General features: G+C 41.4%; 3 protein-coding genes across 9 annotated transcripts in view; 1 reads left to right on the forward strand and 2 right to left on the reverse strand.

The window, feature by feature from the left end:
* Positions 1-393: 393 nt before the first annotated feature.
* On the reverse strand, positions 394-6,976 carry itm2cb (integral membrane protein 2Cb). Of its 3 annotated transcripts, none has more exons than XM_080293063.1 (7): positions 6,850-6,976; positions 5,069-5,339; positions 3,103-3,240; positions 2,797-2,985; positions 2,590-2,700; positions 2,281-2,431; positions 394-1,583 (listed from the first exon to the last, which is right to left on the reverse strand). In XM_080293063.1, the coding sequence occupies exons 2-7, from the start codon at positions 5,153-5,155 to the stop codon at positions 1,492-1,494; spliced, it is 768 nt and encodes a 255-aa protein (XP_080149189.1). In that variant the 5' UTR covers positions 5,156-5,339; positions 6,850-6,976; the 3' UTR covers positions 394-1,491. The 3 variants fall into 3 exon arrangements, with proteins under 3 accessions (XP_080149189.1, XP_026006344.1, XP_080149188.1); XM_026150559.2 differs by having other exon boundaries at positions 2,797-2,988; positions 6,850-6,971; XM_080293062.1 differs by lacking the exon at positions 6,850-6,976 and having other exon boundaries at positions 2,797-2,988; positions 5,069-5,598.
* Positions 6,977-7,146: 170 nt separating this feature from the next.
* Positions 7,147-8,681, forward strand: hes6 (hes family bHLH transcription factor 6). Its single transcript, XM_026150558.2, has 4 exons — positions 7,147-7,236; positions 7,311-7,397; positions 7,500-7,581; positions 7,904-8,681. Exons 1-4 carry the CDS (start codon positions 7,162-7,164, stop codon positions 8,317-8,319), a joined length of 660 nt encoding a protein of 219 aa, XP_026006343.2. The 5' UTR covers positions 7,147-7,161; the 3' UTR covers positions 8,320-8,681.
* A 2,018-nt stretch (positions 8,682-10,699) lies between these two features.
* The window catches only part of per2 (period circadian clock 2), a 34,837-nt gene continuing 23,992 nt past the window's right edge, over positions 10,700-21,544 (reverse strand). For 3 of the 5 annotated variants that reach the window (XM_026148677.2, XM_026148680.2, XM_026148681.2), the window contains 9 exons: positions 20,848-20,972; positions 20,457-20,663; positions 18,914-19,177; positions 17,468-18,360; positions 17,046-17,162; positions 14,959-15,154; positions 14,072-14,198; positions 12,672-12,822; positions 10,700-12,585 (listed from right to left, as the gene is read on the reverse strand). In XM_026148677.2, the coding sequence (XP_026004462.2) occupies positions 12,436-12,585; positions 12,672-12,822; positions 14,072-14,198; positions 14,959-15,154; positions 17,046-17,162; positions 17,468-18,360; positions 18,914-19,177; positions 20,457-20,663; positions 20,848-20,972 (2,230 nt within the window). In that variant the 3' untranslated portion in view covers positions 10,700-12,435. The remainder of the gene's footprint in view (positions 12,586-12,671; positions 12,823-14,071; positions 14,199-14,958; positions 15,155-17,045; positions 17,163-17,467; positions 18,361-18,913; positions 19,178-20,456; positions 20,664-20,847; positions 20,973-21,544) is intronic. The other 2 variants (XM_026148679.2, XM_026148678.2) reach the window with 2 other exon arrangements.

The following is a 21,544-nucleotide window of genomic DNA, read 5'->3' on the forward strand; positions in this document are numbered from 1 at the left end:
AAATGCAGCCGGAAACTAAACTTTTACCTAAATATTGCATTTTTGCAACTATAGTAACTGCTGAATATTTAAAAATGTACACTATTAAATGAGACATTGTAAAGTAGGCTGATCAAATCACAAAAGTATTACTCATCAGTTTTGAAGGGAAATAACCTGAACAGATTATGATGTTTAATTGATAACAAAGCTGCAGATGAAAACTTTCAGATATTATCACTGTATTTTTGTTCCATTTCGGTGAGAATGCCACAAAGGCAGTGTAATGCTGTGTTGTTTCTCCTACTTTTATCAGTACTGTTCAGCCAATCTCCAATTGATCTAACCCACAGCCTACACAGTGATTATGAGCCACCGAAACTGTTGGTGAAGAACATTCAAAACATGACCAAGAAAGTTTGATAATTTATTCTCAAAGCAGCAAGATTTTACAAGAAAAATTGACTGTACAGCGAAATACAGTACCCAAGACAGTGAAATATGACAACAGATCACAGATCTCTCTCTCTCAACAGAATCAGATTTACTCCAACTTATACATCAGAAAGACAGCCCAAAATCTTTTCCTTTTTTAAGCTGGGACGAAACATCAGAGAACATTATAATGCCAAGATAGGAAAGATTGGGAAATGGCAAGAGCTGAAGACAACAGGCAAATCTGAGTGAAGAGGAGGAAGAGCAAGACAACGTGAGTTTTTAGCCTTTGATATCATCTACAGTAAGTGATCTAGACTATAAAGCGTTCTTTATAAATAATTCATATGTCCTTAAAACCAAGCTTGTAGCATCCCTGACTGCAGACTTTGGTTCCTTCTGTCCTTCTACAGCACTGCTACTAATTACAGTCTAAAGCCGTTTATATCCAAGGAGTAGGAAAGTGTGAGAAGAACAAAACTAAAAGGCAAACAAGAAAGAAATGATCATCCACAAAACAAGTTGATCTCAGATAAAAATCTATGCATGTAACAATATGAAATTAAGAAGAAAATCAATGTACAGTATATATTGCTTAGTCAAAGTTATATACACCACTCATTATGATATCAACCAGCAAAGTAATATCTTAACTACATGAGGTATGTTTCGCCATCTTCCGACATTCAAAACAACAACAAAAAAAGTAACTAAAAATAACTTAATTGAAAAAATACGAGGACAAGTATAAAAATGAAATGAAATCAAGTCCATTGATGTAAATGTCACAAACTTACATGCACAGGTTAACACGTTCTGCACGACATGACAAGCTACAGATATATCGAAACAAATCTATAACATTATCCAGGAATCCGTTTAAATTAAAAAGACATTAACATAGTACACGGACGTTTCAAAAAAATAAAAGCATAAACAAAAACATTCCAACTGGATCTGAAACTAAAACTACGAGACAAACGCTTGCTCTTAAAGTGCAGTTTAACGCTTAAGGAATTCAAGAGGTATGGTTTAAATTGGCTTCAGTGTTGGATGGCTGTGATTTCCACCTCAGATTTAGAACCGGTCGCAGATCACAGTCTCGACCACAAAAGTGTTCTCAAAGTGGCGGATGCTGTGACAATTCTTGGTCTCACGCCTCTCAATACCTGGAAGAGGAAAACACGACGCATTTAGAAAATCTGTTCAGAATCGAAAGCGGACATTTGTTCACATGCTTTCTCAAGCTACTCTGCCTACAACATCCATTTTGAATCAGCAGAAGCCATCCCCACAAATCACGTCCATATATGTACGCAGGGGGAAGTTTGTTGCATCATTTCTGAAGCTCTAAACCCAATCAAAGGCAGCGACGACACAGATATCACTCATCCGAATCACAAACACCTCCACAGAGTGTGTGGATGTGTCCACTGCACTACAAGTGACTCACATAGCAGGAAGTTCCCAGGCTGAGCCCACACAAACACACACACACACACAATAATATTCAGGCTCACAAGCTGGTACAGCAGCATGTTACACTGCAGACGCACTGTCTCAAGTGTTCAAAGGAAGACCCTATATGGTCCCCGTTGATATTTGCTTTTCTGTCACTCTCTCTTTACTCCTACACACCAACTCTGGACACTGGATTCCCTGTGACTCAGTGGAGGAACATTTTCCTCCTCAGGTACAGAATTTACAGCAAACCAGCACACGTCACTTGACTCAACATCTGACAAGAGCTGGTGTGAAAAAGAGGGTGACGAAAAGCGGAAGCAATCCTGCACATGTCACTACATTATTTAACATTTCATATATACTCCGAACAGACTGGAAAAGGAAGTGAATATGTCAACTCACGTTGGCGCTGGCTGCGGCGTCTGAGGCGGTAAGTTTCTCTGCCGTAACAGAGCCTGTGAATGAAAGGGCCCAGCTGCCTCATGTTCCTCACCCTCCCCGTCACCATCATCTCCTCCTGGATGATGTACGTCTGAGGAAGGTACGTCCCTCTCTGTGGCAAAGAGACAAAAATGAATCACTCGACTGATCGGTCTGTGGGAGGAACGCTGCCAACAGGAAAGTGGGAACACACTGTCCTTCACTCTCAGACAGCCATTTATCTCTTACAACCACAAGTGGCATTAACAGCTAATCCACTGCGTGTCTCACCTTGACATTGACGAGCAGCTCCCACAGGTTGCGTGGTGGCATCACTAAGGTTGTGTTCAGCTCGGTGATGTAGCATTTGTCCAGTGCGATGTCGTGATAAGCTGTAAGGCCCTGGAACAGAGAAAGAGAGAAATCGTGTTATGCCTTAATCAAACGCTTACAAACAAGTGTAATGAGAGGAAAAAACACGCAAAGACAAACACCTACCCTCTGAAAGTCGTGGATGATATCGGCGGGATCGCTGCCACCAAAACGTGGCACGGGTACGCTGATCTGCTCGTAGTTGTCTTCAAGGTAGATGCCGACGTTTTCCTCGAGTTCTTGCCGCCCCCTCAGAGGAGCATACACAGAGTCCTCAAAGATAACCCGACAATGGAACAAACTGTCTTCTGGGATCTGCTAATGGGATGCAACAGAGCTGTGTCAGCATATGACGTTTACTTTCAGCTGTGTGATTTTTACCCACTGTGTTCAGGATGTTATTTAAGAAAAGAGGGGTAATTGCTGACTAACCTGAGGTATATAGTAGTGGCGATAGATAAAGACAGACGCCAACACCAGTCCTATCAAGAAAACTGCCAGGCCCAAGGCAAGGCAGCACAGGCCGGTTGGAAAAGGCTTCTTTGGCCTGACTGGGTGAACCGACTGCCCCTGTAAAAAGAAAAAGCAGACTGGTTAGAGTTCAGATCTTAGATCTTATCCTACATCCTGGTTCTTTTCATAGTAGTGTGTGAAAGTTTTTAAGAGTAGTTTAAATGATGCACTGCAACTCTGAATTTGCTTTGTGCAGTGTGAAATATTTGTATCTAATCCTATCACACTCACACTGCTTTACTTTCATACCCAAAAGCCAAATTTGTAACAGAGTTAATTTTGAAAAGAAGCAAGTGCCAAGTTGAGATCTGGTAGACGTACGATGGACATGAATAAAGCACGCCAGATGCCCACCCACAGTCTCTCAGTCAATCTGCTGCCTCTCCCTACTACTGTTGCTATGGTGAGCGGAAGCATGCTCTGACGAAGATGCTGGCACGTGGCCGTCTGGGTCTATTCTTAGAGGCCTACTTCCACGCTCCATATTTGCAGATATTAAGTCTTAACTCCCTTGGTGGGAGTTAAAAATGAGGACAGTTGCGTAGAGCAGGAGTCCCTCAGAGGCGGGCGTATTAATAGATCTACACACATTGGCTCTGACGCCTAGCCTGCCATAGCAGCCAATGGAAATCCACACAGCCTTTCACATCCTTCTGTTGACGTAACGAGCATTGGTAAAATATGTCTGCAGAAGTGATAGGTGCGTCATCTGTGCAGTGTGCTGGGGGGGGAAAAAAGACGAGAAGCTTTATGTGAACATCCATTATGTGCCAAATATCTAATTATGTTCAACTCTGGGGATGAAGTCCAGAAAGGAGGCTAAGAAAAGCTGGTGACAGATCTGACTTCCCACTCAGCTAACGCAGGTACAAGCCGTTCTGCAAACCCCACTTTACACAAGCAAGGAAAAAAAATCAGTGTTTGAGAAACTACATCTATGTAGTTAAATTACATGTTTGAGAACTGGAGACTGAAAGTGTTGCAGAACTGAAATTGAGACAGAACTAAACTCCTCAATTTTTTTGAAATAAACTCTGAATTTTCCAAGTTTTATCTCCTCTAATATATTCATCGAAAGCAGGAGCTATAAAACAGCTAGGTCAAACCGAGACTGACTTTTTATACTGCTAGTTTCGGGAGGGTTAAGCTGCCTTTACACACACACTTTGCTGCTTGATTACTACCGCTCATTCTCATCTGCTCTCCGGCACTACCTGCAGGACACACGTGGTATAACACCGTGACATTACAGACTAGTGCAGTATCCACATCTGACAGCTCTATTGTTTCCTCACAGCGACAAAAGAATAAACAAGCCCAAGGCTATCTGTACGCTGACAGCGAGAAGCCTGAGATTTTTATCTTATACATGCACACTTTATGAACAACTTGGTAAAATGATGTCCTCTTTCTGCCAATTGCCCACATGTATACAGGACTGCCTCTTCTGCAGTGTGCCTCCTAGCTGTGGCTAAACAAGGTGATGTAATACCAACATCCCATAGGTGGGATTGCATTGCAATGCTGGGGCTGTTCCCTTGTTGTAATATTAATGCACAATAAAACTTTTTTAGGCTCAGAAACACTACCACTGCCTTTATTAACCTTTAAGCTTGTAGATAAGGGTGTAATTATATTTTTTAAGAAAACAAATGCAATATCTAACTTTAAGCAGTCACTGGCTTTTCTTTATAATCATGTTAATCACATAAAATCCAATCCCATTAAATGCCATGATGCATGGACAAGGAAAGCGAAACTAATTATATCAAACTTTATTTTTTTGTAAGCTATAGCCTATGCAGAAGTAAAAATCTACTTATGCTATAACGAGACAAAAGACAAATGCCGCAGCATGAAACAAAGACAAAGTGTGCAAACTCACGTGAGCCTGAGGTATAATGATCTTGTCCTCATCGTTGTCTTTTTCGGGCTTCTGCGCCGACACTGGCTGGAAAGTGATCTTCACCATGTTTGTTTGCTCAGTGTGTGCTTGCTTTGTCTCCTGTCTGATTCAGTGCGCTGGTTTCGTCCACCGGACCGGGAAGATTATATAGCGCCGGACCAGGCTCGCCCCCGGGCCTCGGTGACCTCACAAGAGCGTCTTCTCTGACGAACAAGCAGTGTGTGGGTCTCAGGGAAAAGCCGCCTCGCCGCTGTCAAAATAAGAGCCGCTATCGGTCTTCGACTTTTAGGAAAACGCTAAAAATAACAGACTGTGAGCTTAGTTGCTTCCTGGTGAATATAATTAAACATTTAAAGCGGCTTTAGTGGAAAAAATGCTAAATTTACCTCGATTTTGAGGATATTTGGCTACCAAGTGCCCTTATTTTGAAGACAAGCGCCCAATATGGAAGTGCTTTCCGTATTTTATTTAAAGCTGAATCTTCTATTCTCAATGTTCTCAACACTACCATCCGGAAATATTGTGATGTTTCAAACTGGCTGATCCAGCTACTACACTGCAATAAAGTTATCAATAGGTCAGCACTACTTAGTAGTAAGAGAGATAATGCTGCTCAGATGTCCATAGGCTCATCAATGCATATATAATATTTTACAAGGTGTATTACTTGGTTAATATGCCATATAATCTAATTTATATGAATGTGGTCACAAAATGTACTTTGTAAGACAGATTAAGAATCTATAATACGATTCTAATATACAGTAACAGTTACTAATATATAGTAACATTAAATTATTCATTTCTTTCTAGTGAACATCACAAGAAATATGCTAATCAGTAATATATGCACATTTTTTACAGCCATGGTGTACACACAGCTCTCATCTCCTTGCCTCAGTAATCATTACAGCATCTATGAGTCACTACAGACATAAGACTTGCAGCAATGAATTAGACAATATAGGAAATTTGAGCTGATAGTTAGTGATAGAAGCGTGTCCTTAAAGGGTTACAACCCACACCACAGCAAAGTGAAGTCCTAATGCAATAGGGATGATCTACTCTCCACAGTGTCATCACTGTTTTCTGGTCTTGATAACTTTTAAAGAGGTTCCAGGCGCTTTACACATAAGAGTGGTCCATATTCTCCGGGACCCATCTAGTACTATAGATGGGGTGATGCCTCACAAGCTCCAAAAGACATGAATGTGTGGACTGGCAAACATACGGTCTATAGCCCTAGGAGCTGTGGCTCAAGTGGCAGAGTGAACCCCAAATTGATGCTGATCTGAATGTGTGTAAAATTTTAGAAAAAGCACATACAGAAAAGCATAGTATGGATGTGTATACGTGAGACTGAGTGAATGAGACTTGTAGTAGAAAGCACTATGAGTGCTCAATTTGAGTAAAAAGGTGGCTTTGAGGCGATTGTTATGATTTAGCACTATATAAATAAGTGTTTACTTCTTCCCACTCCCTTTCAACATGTAAATTAATCAGAACGGTAGCAATATTGAAATGTATTGATTTTTTTGTATAGTATTTTTTTTCTCTCTTATTTTCTTTTCTATATGTACCTGTATATTGTTTACATGTTTGAAATAAATGACCAATCAATCAATCAATCAATCAATAAATAAAACTGAATTTAATATAAGTAACATGTTTACCAAAATTGATTGAATGTGGTCAAAAGCTATTGAAACTATTTTCTTTCACCCACTACAAACTAAAACCTTCAGAGTTGTTGACATTACCTTTGCAGCCTCTTTGTCCATATTTTGCACTCTTATGTCTGCATGCTGCTCCATGGTTAAGACATCGTGTGTGACACAATTTAAAGTGACCACATGTGTTGGGGGGTCGTTGCTCGTTCAACAATTCACATGCAAATGAACCCACTGCACACAGTGCATTCCCCACCCCACCCAGTTTCCTCCACTCTGTGCTCACTGCTGCTGGGATCGCCCCGGCCATCTGTCCCACTGACGGCCTCTAACGGCTCTTTGGATTACACACCAACTAACCAACCTCCAGTCTGGTCGGCTCCTGGCAGCGCCTGCAAAAACATGGCCCCCATCAGCAGCAGCACACACGGCCTGGACAGAGTGGATGATTGCGGTGGGGTCAGACCTGACAGAAAGGTAAGATCCCATGTGAGGATTCAGAGCTACTTTGAACTGGGGGGAAAACAACTCAGTTTTCCTTACTGTTGTAGATAAGAAAACCTCTGGTTGAGAAGAAAAGAAGGGCTCGCATCAATGAAAGTTTACAAGAACTCAGAGTCCTTATCGCCGACGAAGACGTAAGTTGCTGTTGTTTATGTAGCGCCATTGCTCAACAGCAATTAAACTGATGAGTGTGTTGTGGCTAAGCTAGCTTGTGTTCCTGATGTTTGTTGCTGCAGTTACAGTCAAAGATGGAGAATGCCGAAGTGCTGGAGATGACAGTGAAACGAGTGGAAGGCACTCTTCAAAGGCGTGCTCAAGGTAAACCGTACATATAAACCTTATTTAACTTTATTTACTTGAGTGTACAGTATTAACCATAAGCTTAATTTAAAAAAAAGAGACATATAAACAGTAATACAATTTACAAATCATTCTTCCGCCAAGTAATATAGTTCTTTATAACTAGTAAAACTACTGATTAATTCATTGCTCTTGGCGGATTAATATTTTAATCAACTGTACTGTGGCCGCCACAGGTGCGCTTCGACCGTGGCGCAGCCAATCAGAGCACAGAGTGTCTGTTAGTAATTACACGTTAGAAACTAAGGTTTAACGGTCGTTTCCATCTGTCTGTCCACAGAAGCAGACGCTGTACACCGGGAGGCCTGTGAGCGTTTCGCTGCCGGATACATCCAGTGTATGCACGACGTTCACACATTTGTGTCCTACTACCCGGGGATTGACCCAACAGTGGCAGCGGAGCTGTTGAAGCACCTTCTGGAGAGTATGCCACTTAACAACAACGAGTACCACCGAGTGATGCTCCCGGACATCGTAGCGGACAGCCCTTGCTATAGCAGCACTTGGTCCCTGTCTGAGAGCATTCACACAGCCCTGGTGTCCCCGGCACCCTCCACCACCTCCAGCGACGACCTCTGCTCTGACCTGGATGAGACCGACTCAGAGCAAAGCCAGGTTTCTTCTTCTGAGGAGGCAGACGGTCAAGAAGCGTTGCCCTGCCTAACTTGCTCTAAAGCTCTGTGGAGACCATGGTAGACAATTTAAGGTGGAATAGGAGTTTGGGTTTTTTTGTCGAAACAATAGCTTGGGTTAGAAATAGGCCAACACTGCCTGAATGGGCATCAGATAAACTCTTCGTAAAGATATTCTAATATATCTTTACAGAGCTTAGTGACCTTGTTTGGGCCTGCTGACTTATGTAAATATGTACTTGTTCAATATAACTGCTGTATAGAAAGTAGACCCCCACCAGAAATGCACTAATATGAGTGTGTGTAAATTATTTCCTAATTAGGATCTGTTGAAAATTCTATTTATACATGTCAGTTGACTGCTAGTAGGCTACCTCATCTAAGTTAAGCTAAAACTTTTAAATAAATATTTTAGGGGAAAAAAAAGACTTGTACTCCATTTGTGCAGCAGACTCTTCAGGAGAAAAAAAAACCTCATTTCACACACAAGAATCCCACTAACCACCCACCCACGGCTGTTTCCAAGATATTTGTTATTACTCTGCAATTGTGGACCATTTGTGTGCACAGGCTCTCCAAGATCCCTTAGCACGTCGTAGGCATTTGTGAGGTGTGAAATGAGTAATCCACTCACTCCCTCCTTATATAGTCCTGGTTGAGAACTTGACAAATGGAATTTATAACTCTGCTCGACTCGTTTTTTAAATAACGTGGGCACATAACCTGCACAGTCATGACTCTGGAATAAGTTTGGCTTTGTATTGCGCTGTGATATCCACAAACAGTCATCTTTTTCTTTCTTTCTTTCTTTTTGCAAGTTTGGAGTGGTGCACAAGCCTGTGGAAGTGAACATAATTTTAGGCCTGTGAAATCTAAGCATGTCATCTCGTAGCAGTGGGTTAGGCTGCCATTGCTGCTGACTTTCACAGCTCGCTTGATGTCAGACATCACTTCTGTGGTCTCAGTGAGAGCCACAGACAGTGTTCTGCATCTGCACCACCTAGCTCCTACTGCTAGGCATGAATAAGAAAAGCCAGCAATCCTAAAACAAGTCTATTCATATGCCACGTGGAGTGTGAGTCACGTCTTTACACCCCACCCCCGACTTAATAGGGGACACTGGTGAAATGAGAAGAAAAGGACTAATACACTGTGCATTGAATAGTGGAGCATTCTCCTATTTAGCAGATAGAGTAGTAATTATACATCGAGGTAATGCAATCAGGTAAGATTTCGATCTGCTTTTGTTGTTCTTTGTAATCCCCCTTGCTAGAAACAAGATCGACACACTGTTATAATAAATATCAAACGGTGTTACCATACGATAAAGTTAGAAGGCCTATATTTTAAACTTTAAGCATTGGTATTTTTATAGTTGTTTATTTATGTAAAAAGGTGATATTTCGTTTTAAACCCAGCTGTGACCACTTAAATTAATAACAAGCTTTCTCGAGTGCAAGAAAGCACAAGTAAATTATCATAATTCAAATTATAAACTACTAAATGACGACCCATACATCCTTGTTTTGGTCCTATTATTTGCTAAACTTGATGTAGTCCGCTGTGTTGTGACCAGACCGTATTAAAATATCACCGTATTAAAATATCACCGAAGGTATAGCTGTCCGGGGGGGGGATGTTCTTTCTTTTTCTTTTTTTTAAGCATGTTCGCACCTCACGCTCAGTTTGAAGTAAGTATGAAGGTGTGAACAAGGGTCGCTTTGATCAGGAGGATCTGCGCAGAAGTCTGTTGTTTCGGTGGTTGGACAGACAGACATTTGCATTGCGAAGGTAAAAGTGACGACAGAGAGAAGCATGAGTCTTTTTACTTTAACATTTAAATATGTATAAGACAGGCGGCAGCAGGGGCGTTCCCAGGATTTTTAAATGGTGTGGCACAAGGGGGAACCCATAATAAGGCAAAGAGGGGAGGGCACAGGTAGTCAGATTATTTAATCAGAGTTAAAAATCAGTGTAGGAATATGCTGTACAAAACATGGGGCATGATTTCCATCCGACTTAAGTAGCTTAACAGTGAAGATATAGTATAACAAAAATATAGTTAACTAAATGTGTTCATTGTGTGGAATGACACTTTGCAGAATTATATTAAAGCCTTACTTATTTTGCAGATAAATCATATGAAGTACAAGACAAAACATTTGTATCCAAAATAAAACTGTACTTTATTCAAGTAAATATATCAGGTTACTTTGCTATCCATATATTCATCCAGGGATTTGGGGCACTAAGATTAACAGAATTGTAATTAAACTGCATTTAGGGCTCTGCAGACACTGTTGAGAAAAACTGTAACAAGCTAAGTTTAAGATGTCGGAACATTCTTTTTTTTTTCTTTTTTTTTTCCAGTCTGCAGAAATCATCCCGTCTCTTCCTTATTCGTCGTTGTTGGACTGGCAAAGAAGGTGCACGACACACTTTGCTTTAAGTTATGCAACATTTTATTTTGAGAAAAGTTAGCAAACATAGTGGAATCATTTCCTTTAAAAAATAAGAAAAACAAAAATAAAAATGTGTATGTCAGTGTCTGTTTGAAGACCACCCCCCCCCCCCCCCAAAAAAACTTGAACAAAAATGTTCAAGTTCCCAAAGAGACTCAAACAACAGCGTAGGCTTCAAAGTGAAAAAACTCTTCAGCCACCTGACGTCCAAGCTGCTTTGTAACAGTGAAATTACCCTAAAGTCAGCCTGAAGTGTTTGTTCTGAACAGTAACGAGCTTCAGTCTGTTCAGGATGTTCCTCTCCTTGTTTATGATTGCAACATCAGACCACGTCGAGCGTCATGCAGCACACTTCAAAACTGGGGAAAACCACAATAATCTCTTTACAATAACCACCCACCCTAAACATGCAGCTCGGTACTTTTCAGTTTGTGATGAGCGGCTTTCCTAGTGTTGATTATGGAATTCACATTTTCAAAATAGAGCTTATAATAAATAATATTAATTCTTTTGGTCCAGTTTGCTTTTTAAACTTTTTTTTTTAATACTATAACTTAAAAACACATTGACTCATTTATAGAGAAACAGTTATCAGTTATTTTATGTAAAAATATAGCCTATACATATGCCTAGAGTCAGAGAGTGTTGCAAACACCAACACAAGCTTTGAAATATATTAAAAAAAAAAAAAAGAAATCTTTAAAGTGAGTGTCACAGCTGAAAAACAAAAATGCTGCATTTCATCAGAAACAGATGAAAGGAAATCTGCTGAATGAAAAAAATAATAATCTAGAGCTGCTTTTAGTGACGTGTCACCAAATGACAGAAGTGTAAAAAGTTTGAAATGAGCTTTTTTTTTTTAAAAGTATGACATTATGTGAATCAGTGTAGCATATGTGCCTCACACCCCCACCCCCAACTCAGTGCAAACTTAAATCAACTCCATCACTTGATCAGCAATGCTTGTACTACATTGGACATCTTTCCCCTCTATGTTTAACAGCTGAGATCCCCCAATTGAATACAGGCATCAGCAGAATGAATATCAGACCCACAGGAGTCTCATTTACATTCTTCTTTATCCAACCCAGTGGGAAGAAATATACAATTTAAGATTCAAAAAGTTACCTTAGTATCAGATTTCTTTCAACTATAAATACTAAACTGCAAAGTGCACTTGTGCTCATTTGGTGTCTGATGTGTATGAATGACAGAAGTGTCGTTGCAACTCGGGGAAACGCCACGAAATACTGAATTCATCAAACACCACAGAGCCACCGAGAGCAGCCCCCAGCTGACTGATGTTTGTTTGACCTCTGTGGTGGTGCCTGGCATGCGAGCACACTTTCTCTTTCCCTTTATTGGGCTCAGCATCTGGTAATCAAGTCTGTATAAAAACCATTAAGAGCCGCACGTGGCAACATGCTACAAAAGGGATGACGCAACAAACAGGCGCAGTCTTAGAGACCAGCAATTCCTCAAGCAACAACACAGTGAACAATTAAAAAGTAGATTAAAATATAATGTAATGAATCTACTACACATGTTCACATTCTACAAAAATCTGGACTGTTTTATCCAGTTTTCTTGCTGGCACCTACACAAGAAGAACTCACAGAACAGCAAGAGAGAAACAGTAAGAGCACATTTAAAACTGGTCCCTCTTCAAAGGCTGTAAGCCAGTGGCTAACAAAGTCACTCTGGACACTTTGAGAAGCTTATTGTGCCGCCGTCTGTGTTTGACAGTCGGAGGCCGAAGGAGAGCCGTGGCAGGATATTCCGGCGGTCTCAGATTCATCGAGGTCTTGGTACGGCTGATCCTGTACCGCCATCACTGCCTCTAAGGCGTCATCACACCAGGAGCACATCTGGAAAAAACATGTTCAGGTGTAAATGAGGCATTATGTTTACATTAACAGTGGATATCTGAACTGGAAGGGGTATTCAATTCTACCTTGATATCTATGGCTTTGGGTAAACCTCCCTTCTTGATCCAGGGGTGAACCTCGATCAGCTCCTTCTTCTGCTCTTCAGAGAAGCGCGGTTGGCTCTTCTGCAGCTGCCTCAGTTTCTCTTTGTCTTCTCTCAGCACCTTTTCAATATCACTGCAGACACATTGAAACGCACAGACACGGTCACGATTCAGCTCACACGTGTGACAAATGCTCAGATAAACAACACTGGAAGCTTCGATTTGCATGCTTATGTTGCACTTTTGGATAATTTATTACTTTTATGTTCGAACAAAGTTTCGCTGTCAGGCTCCTCACACCCAACACAGCAGATCTCTTTTGTTGTGAGGATTCCATCTAGTGGTCAAAAGTCTTACTACAACCATCAGGGTTGGAGCTTCTGTGTCATGATTACAGATTGCAGTTTCTCTTTTCCTCCACATTTACAAACACTGAACACAAAAAGTTTCCGTGCTCCCTCTTACACAGAGATGATGCAACACAACAGTAAGATGAACATTTGCTACCACAGTTAAGGGAGTGTGTGGTAGATGCATAAAGAGTCTGAGTATATCAAGTGATGCTGCCTGAAAAGGGTTCATTGAAAGTATCGCATCTTCTTTCTCTGGAAGATGTGGTAGTCAGTCAGCATCCCAGTAGAAGCCTTGTAGACTAGCACTAATCTAATCCTATTAGAATAAGGATGCCAGAATTTATATTGAATATTTTCTGGGCAGTGGGCCTTTTCTGTAATTTAACACATTTATTTATTTGTACTGACAGATTTCTTGCATTTAAATGGTAAATGGCCTGTATTTGTATAGCGCTTTACTTAGTCCCTAAGGACCCCAAAGCGCTTTACACTACATTCAGTCATTCACACACACATTCACACACTGGTGATGGCAAGCTACACTGTAGCCACAGCTGCCCTGGAAAAAAAGGAGTCTCACTGTTGACATTGCACTTCTTTTTATATTAAATGGGATTAAATGTGTAGTTAAACATCTATTCAGCCAGTGGTTCACCTGAGATCAAAGCTAGCTAGTGATGAATGTAAAGCAGTTTTACAGGGTGGGTTAAAACTGCGCATACGCTTTCCAATGGTGGGGACTCGGTTAAACATGTTAAACAGTCTTTTAGCAAGCTGTTGCCTTCAGGCATCCCACACCAAGTTTCCTGCACACGCACACAGCCTTATCACTAGTGCATTACTGAGGAACCTTCCATTACAAACAGATGGTGAATAACTACCACACCACAGTGTCTACAGGGCCATTTATCCTACTCCTCACTGGCTGAGCCCCATTCTCCCACTCACTGCGAGGCCAGCTGATAGGTCATCATGACCTTCTCATCTGTGTTAGCCATGAGCAGCCACAGCGGGTCCTGCAGTACATACTTTGTGATATGGTCGCTCTGCTCCATTCTGCCGCGTCTTCCATCTCTGCCGCTCATATGACCTTTGACCTTCTGGCTGTGCAGCGATGAGTCCACACTGCCAAAGTATTTGCTACTGTTGGTGCTTTCTGAGAGGAGCCAAAGAGCAGAGTATTGTTAGAGGCCAAGTAAGTTGATGATCATATGACAAATTATGTAGTTTTAAAAGCTTTCCATTGGCCTACCTAATAACAGGACATTTATCATTGAGGGGACAATGCTTATTTTACACAGGCTAAATATTAATTTCGCAGAGTTTTGGAAACCTTTCACTTCCTACCTCTACCACGCTCACTCTGTACTGTGTGGTTCTCTTTAATGATGAGATTTCTCAGTTCAGTTCTTGACACTTGGCTATACAAAGTCATCACAGCATTTCCATCTCCTGCTCTTTAAACATCAGCGGTTCTTTTTCTCAAGTCTAAACTGATTTAATTTTTTTTTAGCAGGATGCTTTCTCAAGTGACAACTCGAACCCTCGCTGAAGTTTTTATACTGTGTGTAAATTGAAAGAAAACCCTCAGTTTTTAACTTGATTTTGTTAGCTTTGCAAAGTAAGAAGTTAAAGCACATCATTCCACAGCTGTTGTTTACATTATGGATCAATAAAAGGTCAGCTTTTCAGGTGGGCTAATAATACTAACTCTGGTAATTTTTGTCTTTCTTTTGAAATAATTCTGTTATTGTATGCAAACAGAAATAATTTATGCTTTCTAAAGAACGCTACTGCGTTTAGAAATGTTAAACATTGCTTGCTCTGTTAAAAAAAAAAAAAAAAAACTTGGACAAAAACTTCAAATCTGTATAGCAATCACAAGTTAAAACACATGGTTATAACTGTAGGACTACCTGAGACTCTGCTGGCTGACGTCCTGCCCTCAGATGTCCCGCTATTCGAAGTGCCGCTGGCTGACGTTCTGTAGCCCATGGACCCTGAGGTGGCTGAGCCGGTGCCCGAAAAGGAGTCCTCTTGGAGGATAATGTTCAGCATGTCACTGGATGAAGAGTTGGCATCGCTGTTGTTAGCGTCACATTGCGAGCTTGTCTGCAAAAACAAATATTGAAGGAACACCACATCAGAGGAGCAGGATTCAGGTCCTCACACTGAAGCATTCATTACACTCGCAGACGCCGTTTCTCTTGCCGTTTTACATCCTGCCTCAGATTTTAAAGACTCACCTGGGAGCATGTTTCTGCTTAATCATAAAAAACTGTCATTCTCAGCAAACACTCGTTGGTTCACAAGGACCGAGGAGACCAGTGTAGTTGATTTAAATTAGATACATGATCCTGATCCTTTTCCAGCTAATTTAAAGTGAGGGAAGTCAATAATTCATGAATGCAATATGTATATTATAATTAGAAAAGCATTTGCAAAATACAGAAGATGGCTGCAAACCACTTTTCCTTTCTTCATTATATCATCTCGGTACAATACAAACGACAATACCCCCTTCCACATGTTTAATTGTGAATCAGGTTCCCACAGCTGTGGAGGTCATGCTAAAATCAGTGTATGTGCAATGGAAAAAATACGAAGGTGAACCATTTAGAAGTAGCTGCATCAGTTTAAGCGTGGTCTGATCTTCATCAAAGTAACAATTCTGAAAAATGCATTTTTTTTAAAGGACTAACACACAAATTAGTGTATCGTCTTCAGTAATATGAAGCACATAGTTCAAACACCCACAGTATAGTAGACCCATGGGCTACAGGCTTTAAAAACCCCACTGGAGATATCCAATCCAGTAAGTCAAACCACACTGTTGGCATGTGTGAAGAGAGAACTTGACCTCTGCATTGAATCGCACTTGTTATTAATCTCTGTCTCTCTTCCACAGCATGTTTTCTATCCTGTCTTCCTTCTCTCACCCCAACCGGTTGCAGCAGATGCCCGCCCCTCCCTGAGCCCGGTCCTGCGGAGGTTTCTTCCTGTTAAAAGGGAGTTTTTCCTTCCCACTGTCGCCAAAGAGCTTGCTCACAGGGCGTCATATGATTGTTGGGTTTTTCTCTGTATGTATTATTGTAGGGCGACTGTTGTTGTGATTTGGCGCTGTGTAAATAAAATTGAATTGAATTGACTTATTTAAAAAGGTGAGAGATGAAGGATGGGATCTGCAGCAGGACGCCAGCGGAAGCTGATCTTACCGTGTGCCTCGACTTGTCAATATGACACTCTATAATGCTTTTTTTGAACTGAGGAAAGTTAGGTTGAATTGCTTGGGGGAGAACATACACGCTATGTGCGCTGTACGGTAGAAAAAAGATCATGATTTGAGTTTTTCTGGGCCTGGAAATAAACCCACTGCAGAATAACTACAAATAGAGAAAAATCTGTCCAGTATCCAGTCAGACCCCAGAGACACAGTTAAATGAACTCAAGAGAGCACTTCACTTCAGACATCTTGTGAATCTGGCTAAGCTGAGGAAGATAAGTCCAAAATTTGGCAGAAAAATATGCTCTTCAACCCACAGCTACCAAAAACATTTGAAGTTTCTTCTGCCAGAGCATTTCTGACCAGTTAAACATAGCATTTTGGGTTATTTTCCTTCTAGCACAACAAATACTTAATGGCTGTGTTGATTGAAAAACAGAGAAAACTTAAATTGTTCGTGTTTTGGTGTTTGTAATGGTCAGTTAAATAAAGATCAGTTCTCATTTTATAACCAATTATTAAAACTGGATTATTCCAAAGGTGCACATACAGAATACTATCCTGTAATTAACTTCCTCAAGAGGGCACGTGCCTCCAGGTTTTATTATGCTTCTTAGGCGGTTTTCATTGTCATGCTTCAGCTAAAAATCAGCGTCTACTGAACAAGCAATAATAATACTCATAAGTCATGAAAAGGAAAACAGTAACTGGAACAGTTGACATGGAATCGGGAAGAAATGGGATTTGAAAAGTGCGGAGGTTTTACGATGATTTGCCTACCTCGTTGCTGAAAGCACTCAGCCTAGAGCACACTTTATCCCAAGACAAACGCTCACAGAAACAGGCTGTACCCCCGAAATACAACGGTCCTGGAGGACCAAGGAGACTGAGAGATGGCTAAAGGGTGTAAGGAATAATAACATGATTAACACACCCTGGGCCACATTTAATCGGAGGAGTTTTTACAATAGCAAAACAGAAGTTATTTAGTGGAAATAATTTTGGATAAAATCACTGTCATAACGCCATTAAAGCCCACAAACTGAGATGCATATATAGTGAACTTTATGGGGGAACATGCCACAGCCTATAAAGGGAGCCCACGACGTTAAAATTCTTTGACACTGTGGGCTGCTGACAGATTAAGAAGGATCCAGGTGGGAAAAAAACAGGACAAAGGGAAGTTGTATTTCCTTGTTTACCTGATTCAGTTCCCTCTCCTTAGGCTGGCTGGCACTTGCTGTTTGCTCCCTCTCAGCTGCAGTATTTCCTCGTCCTCCAGAGGGGAGCATCGCGCCGTCCTGCCTGTCCACGTTCAGTTCCAGCTCCAGCAGGTTAAGGGGTGAGCTGCAGCGTGACTGGAATAAGCAAGGGGAGGCCTGGCCTTCAGCTCCTCCAGACTGTGGCGTTGAGGACCGAGACTGTCCTTCAACGGAAGGCTTAGGGATTTCCGAGGATGGTGGGAAGCAGAATGATGGAGTTGAGCTGCCTGCTGCTTGAGGAGGAGTGAAATTGGTCTGAACGTTGAACTGAGTCTGACCGCTGAAGGAAGGTGGGAATGGAAAGGCAGCCTGAGCAAAAGGCAATGTTTGGGTGGGGAAGACCCCAGTCTCTGCTTGGTACACTGGCTGCTGTGGTGGAGGACCGGGGCCCATTACAGGGTACAGGTAGTTAGGGAGTACTAGAGCCACAATGGGGGTGACCATGGGGGAGGTGTAGGGAGCAGAATGGATGGATGAGGGGCCAGGAGTGGCTTGAGCACCCTGGCTGTCCCTAAAGTTTTGTGTAGTGGTATCTGTCCGTGGACCTATGGACTCAGCTCTGGGGTAAACCTGGAGAGGGTAGCCTGGCATCACGGTAGGGTAGGCCATGGGAAAAGCCGACTGCGTTGCCTCAGAGGGAGACCAAGATGTCTGGTTAAGGCTGTAGTTTGGAAAAGAAGGCCGCTGCAGCTGTGGTCCTTGATGGGACGCTGTGCTGTCGGAGGACTCGACCTGTTTAGCCCTCTTTGATTTGGTCTTCTTATTCCGCGTGCTTCTCCGTGTGGTTGGCTCTGCAAACGCTCCACCCTGTTTGGGTCGAACAGCAGGTGCAACTAGACGATCAAGGAAATGAAAAACAATATTTTATTTAAAGTTTTCATGAAAATTTTCCTCACGCATTGTCCGAGTGGACAATTTACAGATTCCTCCTATGAATAATAGGATAGGAGAGAGTAAAAAATATTGTTGTAAATATCATAAAAGTTGGAAGCAGGTGATCTAAACCACATAAAAACATCCTTGCTGCACCGAAACAAATATACTGTGCAGTCATAGCTAGTGGAAATATAACAGATTAAGGTTGAAACAGGGAGCCAGTCAGTAAACTGTAGAGAATATTCCTCATAATATTTCTTTGTCACTTTTTTTTTTCTTCAAAATAAAACTCCTCTAGCTTTGGGATTGATTTCAAAGTTAGTTTGTGTCTGTTACTCTATTTCTAGTCTTTTTTAAAGCTGTGTCACCATCTCCGAAGATGTTTAATCAATGGAATGAGTCATAAATTATAAATAGAGATTAAACAGGTTATAAATAGACATGGACGTAAATTGCAGTGAGCCAGAATTATCCTTCCTGTGTCAGTATGGGGTTGGTGTTTAGTTGTACCATCGCTGCCGATCTGTTCTTTCTGACGCTCCAGGTACTCGGAGCAGTTTGCTTCGAGGGGGGAGAGTCTGCGAAGCTCTCTGAAGTGACACAGAAAGGCCTGCTCCTCCTTCTGCGTATGTGCTGCCAAAACCTGCTTGGTCAAGCCCAGCTTCTTGTAGCACTCTCTCTCCTGACTGGGAGGTGAAAATGCACACGGAGGAGCCGCAAGGTTCTGGATGGATTCGGCCACTTCCCCTGCGCCCGGTACGTCCTCTATGATCTCTGCATGAATGACAGCAAGAGAATAACTTTAATAAGCTGTAAAGCAACAGAAGGTGGGGTTTTTAATGCAACACAACATTTTATTATTAAAAGCGACAAAGACAAAAGCAACATAGAGAAAACAATGCAGTAGCCTACACTGGAACATATAATGACACACTGAAAGAAAGGCTCACACAAATTGGGAACCACGTTCAAAGCCAACAGTCTGTAAAGCAACTGCACAGTTAAGACATTGCAGTGAAGTACAACAGTTACAGCCAATGAATATAGAGAAATTGGGCTGAGGTATTAAGATGAAGCGGTGCACAATCAGTGAGAGTTTTGCTGCATTTTTGCATAAATAGCTCAGTTCATTTTCAGTCGATTCACTCAGTACAGCACATAGTATGCGTTGCGATATCCTATACTACACGTGTTGTACCTCAGTCCTCTCCTTCAGAGAACAGAAGCTATAGACATAACTGTTGGTTTTGTTATTCTGAACTAAGGTGGATTATTATGTTACATGTTTGAACTGCAGAGTAGCTTTGCATGGTTTCAGTTTAAGATAATCCTTATTTAATTCATACTGGGCTTTGGTGCAGACAATCGAGCCGTTTTAGCTTTTTGCAGTTTTTCCTACTGATTGGCTCTGTCTAAACTCTCTGTAACTGAGTATATTTATGGCAGTCTAGTGTGTTAAACTGCCATAGTGTGTGTGCATGTGTCTTTGTCCCCCCCCATCATAAACCTTTGCAGTTATTTCAAATAGGACACAAACCCACTTCATACATACTGGACCTTGAACTGAAAATTTGCCATTGTTTTTTTTTCCTGTATTGAAGGTTTTGCTGATAAACTACAGCATCACAAACACACAGACACACATAAATCAGCACGTACACATACAGGCTGCATTTACAGTGCTGTGAGAAGCCATTTTCCTCTGATTTCTTCTATTATTGAATATTTTTCCACACTGAGACGTTTCAGATCTCCAAGAGGCAGAAACGGATTTTTTGCATACATGAAGTAAAAAGCACTAAAATATCCACAGTAATAGGTTTAAAAAAACAATCTGTTGCATCCGTTACAGTCGCCAATATCACTCCAAATCAGTGATTTTTCAGTACTCTGTAGTGCTCTTTAAACAGAAATAAGCTGAAGAGTGTGCGATTCACATCGAACAACATTTTTTTTGTCTTAATAATCAGATACCTGTAGAGTTCCAGTATATTAAATATGCAACAATAGAGGGAATCTGGTTGGAGGTCAGTACTTTTTCACGTCACTGTACCTGACTCGGGTTGAGGTTTCTTGTCCCCAACATGCACTATGGTGCTACTGTAGCTACACTGGCTGGTTATGGACACCACACTTTCTGGTTTGTTTGGTACAGGTAGGGGCCGCGAAGTGCCCACTACCGCTGTGGCTGCGTCAGTGGACTTTTTATCTTGATCGTCCAAAGCAGAGAGACCAGACTGATCCTTCAACAAGGATGATTCTGCCAAAGAGAACAGAGAACAGGAACTACTGACAAGGAAGTGGTATTGTAGAAGAGTCTGATAGAGAAGTTTAAAGGGAAGAGTCTGAAAGCCTTAGAAGGCTGTAACTTTGCATGATAAAAAAAAAAAGGTAAGAGGTTTGTGTTATTCTTATTTTAGATGATCTGAAGTAGTGCCACATACCATTAGACAGCTGCATGCTGCTGGATCCCTTCTGTTTGTCCTCATCAGAGTTTGAGGACGTGGTGTTAGAGAGAGACTGGCATTTCCTTTTCATGGTGATGGGAACATTACAGCTCTCCAAGTACCTACAGGGATTTTTCAATCACAAAATTAGTATTTATGCTGATAATACCCGATTGTAAAAGTCAAAGACAATCAAGAACTTTAGGAACTCTGTAAAGGTTGAATTTTATAGTAACAATTCTTTCCAATTCCTCCCTGGTAAAACCATGAATGTGGACAGTAACAGAGAAATATGATACAGAGAACTTGCTGAACTTTCTTTGTATCCATTATAGAGATGGACCGATCCGATATTAAGTATCGGTATCGGTCCGATACTGACCTAAATTACTGGATCGGATATCGGAGAAAAATAAAAAATGTAATCCGATCCATTAAATATCACGAAAGCACCTCACAAAACTTGCAACACGCCGTAACTCACCTCAGAACGTATGCATCACGTGATAGAGCAGCTGTGGCATGCAGGACCTGTCGGTGGTCTGGATAGCATGTGGAGCTTTGCTAGCAACCTGGCATTTCATCTCCGACAAAGTTATCCCCGAGAGAAGTAAAGCAAGTGTGTAAGTCCATCTCTGAATGTTTGTAAAGCATTCCTGTGTTAAGCTTAACGAGCGACTGCCTCTCGCTCTCC

The sequence above is a fragment of the Astatotilapia calliptera genome, chromosome 18 (assembly GCF_964374335.1).
Source record: "Astatotilapia calliptera chromosome 18, fAstCal68.1, whole genome shotgun sequence".
NCBI lineage: Eukaryota > Metazoa > Chordata > Actinopteri > Cichliformes > Cichlidae > Astatotilapia > Astatotilapia calliptera.